The following is a 6,580-nucleotide window of genomic DNA, read 5'->3' on the forward strand; positions in this document are numbered from 1 at the left end:
TAGTACGAATAAAAATGAAAAACTATATGCAAAAGTATTTTATTTTTTTATCCGAAATTGCATTTCTTTTTATAATGGACCATCAATTGGGAACAGATGGGTATAAAAGTTTTCGAAAGATGTTAATACACATATGTGAGAGTGATGTGATCGAAGTTTAACCGAGTAATGTGCCCGTAACATTAGTCGCACTCATGCACGGGCACACAAGTAGTACTGTACTACAACTACATACTCTCTCTCAATTATTCTTTTGTGTTTTTTGTTTTTTTTTTTATCAGAATTATTCTTTTGTGTTTACACCATCCAAATCCACATCAAATCCCAGTCAAGATCCAGTGCAGACCCAATGAAAAAAATACACCCAGAAAAAACACAAATAAAATATACCATTGATTCATGATCCTCCTCACGTCCCACCCACATTAACCATTCCTTCAATCCAACTCCACCCAAAACCCAGGTCAAAAATCTTCCCCAAAATTTTCCCTCTAATTTCCCTCCCACCAAACACTTCCGTACCCGCATTTGGTTTCTTTAATCACATGAGTACAACTCTCAAAGAAAACAAAAAGAATCCCAATAGCCATGACAGAGGTCCTACACTCCTCCCCATCCTCTTCCCCTTCTTCTTCCTCCTTATCCTGCGCACCCTCATCCACGCCCCACCGCAACGACGCCTTGTTTGAGGGTGAGTCTAGGGTTACGGGCGGTGAACATGATGAAGCGAAGGAGAGAGAAGACAAGGATAGAGATTCACTGTCCCTTTTGGCACTTTTGTTGACCCTTTTCAGGAAATCCTTCTGGGTTGCTGCTTGCAAGGCTGATAGGGAAGAGCTTTGTGCTGGGATGGAGATCGGGTGGCCGACTAATGTGCGCCATGTAGCGCACGTCACGTTTGATAGGTTCAATGGGTTCTTGGGCTTGCCTGTTGAGTTTGAGCCGGAAGTGCCTAGGCGGGCTCCTAGTGCCAGGTACGTTGGATTTGGAACTTCTTGTTGATTTACATTGTGATTCGCTGGGAATTGGAAAACAAATGGGTTTGACTTTTCTTGATGTTTACTTGTTTTCTGGGTGGGAAGTGCGGTTGAATATTGGCCTTGCTTAATGGAAATTCAAGAAAGGATTTTTATATTTGGTTTATTTTGTCTGTTTCTGGATTTGTGAATTCTCAGTTTCTTGATTTACATTCTTGTTGGTAGTGATTTGGACCTTCTTGTTGATCTACATTCTTACTGCGTTGGGAATTAGAAAATGGGTTTGAATTTTCTTCATGTCTTACTTATTTTCTGGGTTTTGTTTCTCGACCTCTGGGGAATGCTGTTGAATATTGGCCTCTTTTGATGGAAATTTTGAAAGGACTTTATATTTGGTAAATTTATCGGTTTCTGAATGTTCTAACTCTCGATAGTTGACTTGCAGGATGGTGTGTCGCATTTTGTTTGTTGTTTTCTCCTTGACTTCTGGGAATTGCTGTTGGCCTATTATATGGGAATTTCTAATCGATTTTACTTTTGTGCGAGTTATTGAAGCACCATTTGGTGAATTTGTAATTTGTTAATTTTTTGTTTTTGGATTATACTTCCAAGTACGGCAATGCAATTTTGTTCTAATTTGACCTTTTCTTGCCTTAAACATAACGCCGCTGAATTTTGTGTTGATTTACTTTGTGCTTATTTGTTTGTGTCTTGCAAATGCAATTTCAGCTACATTATCAATTTGATTTTGAGTAATGGAAGGATTACTTAGATCATGTGCATCCAAGGATTAATGTCTGTGCCTTGCTTTGCTTTTGCTTCTGCTTCTTGTCTTTGCAATTGAAAGTTACGCAAGTTCATATTCAATTTTTTTTTTACTGGTAAGTGTTATTTTTTGGTGAACTTGAACTGAAGAGTTGTTTCATTTTAATTCCCAAGCGCTAACAACCTTCCAATTTTATCCTACTTGTCTATTAGATACATATGAAACATTGATTGTCATAAAAGCCAGAGGGTCAACAACTCATTGGAGGCTACGCTTCTAAGTTGTGCGCTAGGGTTTCTGTTATACCTTCTCGGTGTTCTTGCTTTCATTTTGGTTCATTTTTATGTTCGTAAATTTTCTCTCCTTGCTGAACAATACAGTTTCATGGAGAATAGTGAGAGCAGTCAGCAACAATGGTCATGGGATCAAGCAATTATTACACATACAATTGAATGGCACACTTGGTGTCAACCAAAAAGCAAAAAGAAAAAAATGCGCTTCAAAGATTTTCCTCATTTCTTAAGCGGCTATGAGTTGCCATTACTTGGAAACCTTGCTGGGTGCAAATAGAGAAAGTGAGCTTTAGGGTCTCTTTTGTCAAAATTCACACATTCTTTCATAAGTGTCAACCTGACTTGATCTCTCCAACTATAGCTCTCTAAAATGATGTAACCGAAACCATGTGCCAAACTTCTTGTATACATTAAAAGTCATGCTAGAATTATCTCTTATTGTCTACTCCATGCTCGATATCAGCATATCACTGCTTAGTGGTCTTTAGCAACCATTAGTGATTAACCCTAGTGATTGGCTACAATCTGTTTGCTGTGCCTTGTTACCTTCCCTGTATTTTGATCCATGTATTTCTGTTCCTATTCAATTCAAATACCGTAAAAGTGGGTTAGTGAAAAATGCAGCGTAGAGTCGGGTAAAATTTAGAAACTTGTTCATGCAATCATGGGAAATGTTCAGTTCTTTGATTTTAATGCAGTATTCAAAGATACATTACAACTTCCTTGACCGCTTGCAGTCCTTTGTATATCAGCGTTTTGATTTATGATCTCCATTTGTAGTACCACTGTTTTTGGAGTTTCCACAGAATCCATGCAGCTATCATATGACTCCAGAGGGAACAGTGTGCCAACAATACTCCTGCTAATGCAAAGACGTTTGTATGCCCAAGGAGGCCTACAGGTACATGATGAACCAAATCCCTCTTATTTTAAAATGCATACTGATAATTGCAAGATATGGTTGGTACAACGTCTTTCATGTACATTTGTCATTTTGTTGAAGAATTCCTGAATTACTGAATTTACATGGCAGGCAGAAGGTATTTTCAGAATAAATGGGGAAAACAGCCAGGAGGAGTATGTCAGGGATCAATTGAATAGGGGAATCGTTCCACAAGGCATTGATGTACATTGCTTAGCGGGTCTTATCAAGGTTTAGCCGTGCAATATGATTCACTTTATTTCTTGTTGTTTGTCATGTGTTCATTTAGCAATCTATGAAGCTGAATATTTATTATGACTCATCAACTTTCCTTTCGGTTCTTCTCTAGAATTGGACTTGTGCAAGTGTCTTATATCCAACTTGGGAAACATGGCAACCTATATAGCTACAAGGTTGGGAAATCTGGAAAATTATGGCAGAGTGATTTTGTTAAGGATAGGTTTTCTGTTTTAGAAATATCCATGATTATGTCTAATGATCTATGGTCGTTGTTATTGAGTATGGGGTCCACTTTTTCGGAGATTTATGTAATTGGTCATCAGTAGTGCTTGGGTATCAAGTGTTGCAGTGTCAATACACAAGGCTCCCATTCCAGCAACAGCAAGTTCTGGCAATAACTTGGTTCTGTCATATCTCTAGTTGACCCTTAGTTTTCCCTTAGTTTGTGTTGGTTGTCTTGTTGTTTTTCTTTTTTTACCTTTTGCCTTCCGTTGTCATTAGAATAGGTTTTAGTGACCACTTTCCTAATGGCATGGTTGTAATACATTATGATATGGACCTATAAAGGTATGTGATAGTTTGTCCCATAGTTGAGACCCAAGCCTCTAGGTCACATTACCCCACAAAGAGAGGTAGCTGAAAATTATGTGTTAATGTTTTGGAGTTTAATAAAAGTGCCAAGAGTTAAACTTAAGTATTTTCTTTTCTCTTCTTACAATTGGTTGGGTATAATATTTCCATGTTAGAGGTTTGTTCATTACATACTTTATATTGGTCATTTGCATGCTATATTGGTTTGTGAAATCTTTCAAAGCACATTTGGGTGTGTAAGTTGTTTTCTCAACAATGTTAAACATTGCTACCTCTAAGAGATGCACAACAGGAGTCTTTCTGGGAGGATCTGGAAGTGTCAGTGTAGTATCTGCAAAATGCAATTGAAGTGTCGGAAGACTCGAAACCATGAAACTAGATCTCTGAATTAGGTCCCGTTACAAGTGCCAGACATAGTTCCAGGATTTTTTTCTGAAAAGTGCGGTACTTGACATGGACTAGGCTCCTCCATATAGGTGTCTGACTGTCTGTGCTACTTATTAGATATTGGGCAAGGTCTTTTCAGGAAAGGTAAGGTGGATTAAGGTTCTATTACCTCCAATCTTACTCGATATTCATATGTATTTCTAGTATCTTTTTAATAAATGGCATTATTAGATTAATGTTGGATAGTTAACTTGTATGTAATGTAACTAATGTTATCTATGCGATAGCATCTTCATTGGTCTTTTCCAGTGTCATGTGTGTTTTCTGTTTTGTTGCATTTATGAGCCTATGCTACGCTCGTGATTTAGAATCTCACATGTTTCTTAGATGTAGATCCTTTATGTGATTGGTTTTTTAATTATCACCATTTGGATGTGCAATATAAGACATGCAGCCCCAACAAGAGCCACAGCCTTCCAAACTCACACACAATGCCCCGAAGTGATAGTGACCTACTTGGTATTAGGAATTAGGATTCTTTTATGGTGCTGAAGACAAGAACAATTCTTCAAGTTAAATTTGTGGAAGAGACATTGCAAAATAAATGTCCACCATTCCATGTGCATAACACAAGTTCTTTATTAAAATAAAGTATATGTATGCAGTATGCGTGACCCAAAGAATTGCCTTATGCTTACTTTGGGAAATTGCTTGATTTCTTGATCAGTTAGAATTAACTTTGGTTACTGTAATCTGTAGGCTTGGTTTAGAGAACTCCCAACTGGAGTATTGGATTCTCTGTCACCTGAGCAAATAATGCAGTGCCAGTCTGAGGAAGATTGTACTGCACTTGTGAGGCTCCTACCTCCAACAGAAGCTGCTCTACTGGATTGGGCAATCAACCTGATGGGTGATGTTGTTCAACAGGAACATTTAAACAAGATGAATGCACACAACATTGCAATGGTTTTTGCACCAAACATGACTCAGGTTAGATTGGGTATTGTTTTCTGGTACTAAACCATTAACAATAATTTGACCAGTCTGATTGATCAAGGTGTTATGAATGATTTTCATCAAGCTGAAATTGTTTTAAGAACTAATTAACAAAGCAATCAGATTCGGGCGAATGACGTTAAGTTCTACCATTTCTAGTCTGGATGGTGATTTTTTTTTTTTTTTTTGGGACTGTGATCCAACTACTTGACTTCAGTTGCCTCTGCAAATCTTGTAGGAAGGAAACCAAAGTTCTCCTTAAAGTTGCAATTCCACCAACTTTTATATGGCAAAGCTAACGGAAAGGAGAAAGAACTAACTGTTAATGTGATGGAAAACCTAAAGATTGAGAAGAGTCCATTCTTAGATTGTTAACCAGTACTATGAGGGGTTGCTATGGATTCAAATACTTAACTCAAAAATAAATAAATAAATAAGAGGTGATCATGGATGGGTGGGTTTTGTATGTTCTTGATGAAAATCTATTATAGGGGTACTTGATCCCTCATCTACCCCACTGTATGTAATAGTAGTCGTGTTCTTTTTGTACTTTCAGATGGCAGATCCATTGACAGCATTAATGCATGCGGTCCAAGTGATGAACTTCCTCAAGAGACTTATTGTGAAGATTCTACGTGAAAGAGAGGATTCTGTGATAGAACCGGCTCCTAGTTCTCTCCTGGAGCCTTCTGATAAGAATGGTCGCGAAAGCCCTTCACAGCCTCCTCGTCTGGAAGTCGCTGCCCACGAAAATGACGAGATCGACCCTCACTTCATTTCTGAAGAACCCATTACTGAAAGCGCTTCAGACTCTAATGAGCTTGATAACATCGCAACTGATGGAGGAGAGCCATGCAGTAGCGATTCAACATCTATTGAAGGATCCTATGAAGGAAGTTATAATAGTCCTGATGAGTACAACACTGACATAGATGCGGAAGTGGTTAATAATTGTTTAAAATCTGGGGTACAAGAAGAGAAGGGCCTTGGAGAAAAAATTGGCCAATCTAGTGTTTCGAATCTGACAAAGAAGTGTCCTGGAATTGAGCAACAACCAGCGGTACTTCAGGTGGTGATGGGACATGTGGAGAAGAGCAAGGAGATGAGCAATTTGAGTCGTATAAATTCAAGAACAGAGAGGATTGAAGCTTGGCGGTGAAGAAAAGGCCGACAGTGGTCCACAACTAGGTGATGGTGACGACAATTTGGATTTGGAATGTGGGGGGATTGTGAATTGTGAGTTGTTTGTTCTTTCTATGTTGCTGGTTGGTTTTCTTATCCTATTGCGGGATCAGGTATGAGTGGTTTTGCACACTAACAATTTGCTTTTGGAAACTACAACTATGCAGAGGATTTCATGTGGTCTCAATTTGTGCATGTATGAAATGTCATCTCCCTTTTTCTTTTT

General features: G+C 38.4%; 1 protein-coding gene across 1 annotated transcript; it reads left to right on the plus strand.

The window, feature by feature from the left end:
* The first annotated feature begins 254 nt into the window (after positions 1-254).
* Positions 255-6,580, plus strand: LOC131312642 (rho GTPase-activating protein 5). The gene is made up of 5 exons (XM_058340545.1): positions 255-974; positions 2,817-2,937; positions 3,070-3,189; positions 4,936-5,166; positions 5,729-6,580. The coding sequence occupies exons 1-5, from the start codon at positions 589-591 to the stop codon at positions 6,329-6,331; spliced, it is 1,461 nt and encodes a 486-aa protein (XP_058196528.1). The 5' UTR covers positions 255-588; the 3' UTR covers positions 6,332-6,580.

Source organism: Rhododendron vialii, chromosome 13a, assembly GCF_030253575.1.
Source record: "Rhododendron vialii isolate Sample 1 chromosome 13a, ASM3025357v1".
Lineage (NCBI taxonomy): Eukaryota > Viridiplantae > Streptophyta > Magnoliopsida > Ericales > Ericaceae > Rhododendron > Rhododendron vialii.

Coding starts and splice junctions, on each gene's coding strand:
- LOC131312642 (XM_058340545.1), top strand. CDS start 589: ATGACAGAGGTCCTACACTCCTCCCCATCCTCTTCCCCTTCTTCTTCC. Junction 975..2,816: donor AGGCGGGCTCCTAGTGCCAG/GTACGTTGGATT, acceptor CTCCATTTGTAG/TACCACTGTTTTTGGAGTTT. Junction 5,167..5,728: donor TTGCACCAAACATGACTCAG/GTTAGATTGGGT, acceptor TTGTACTTTCAG/ATGGCAGATCCATTGACAGC.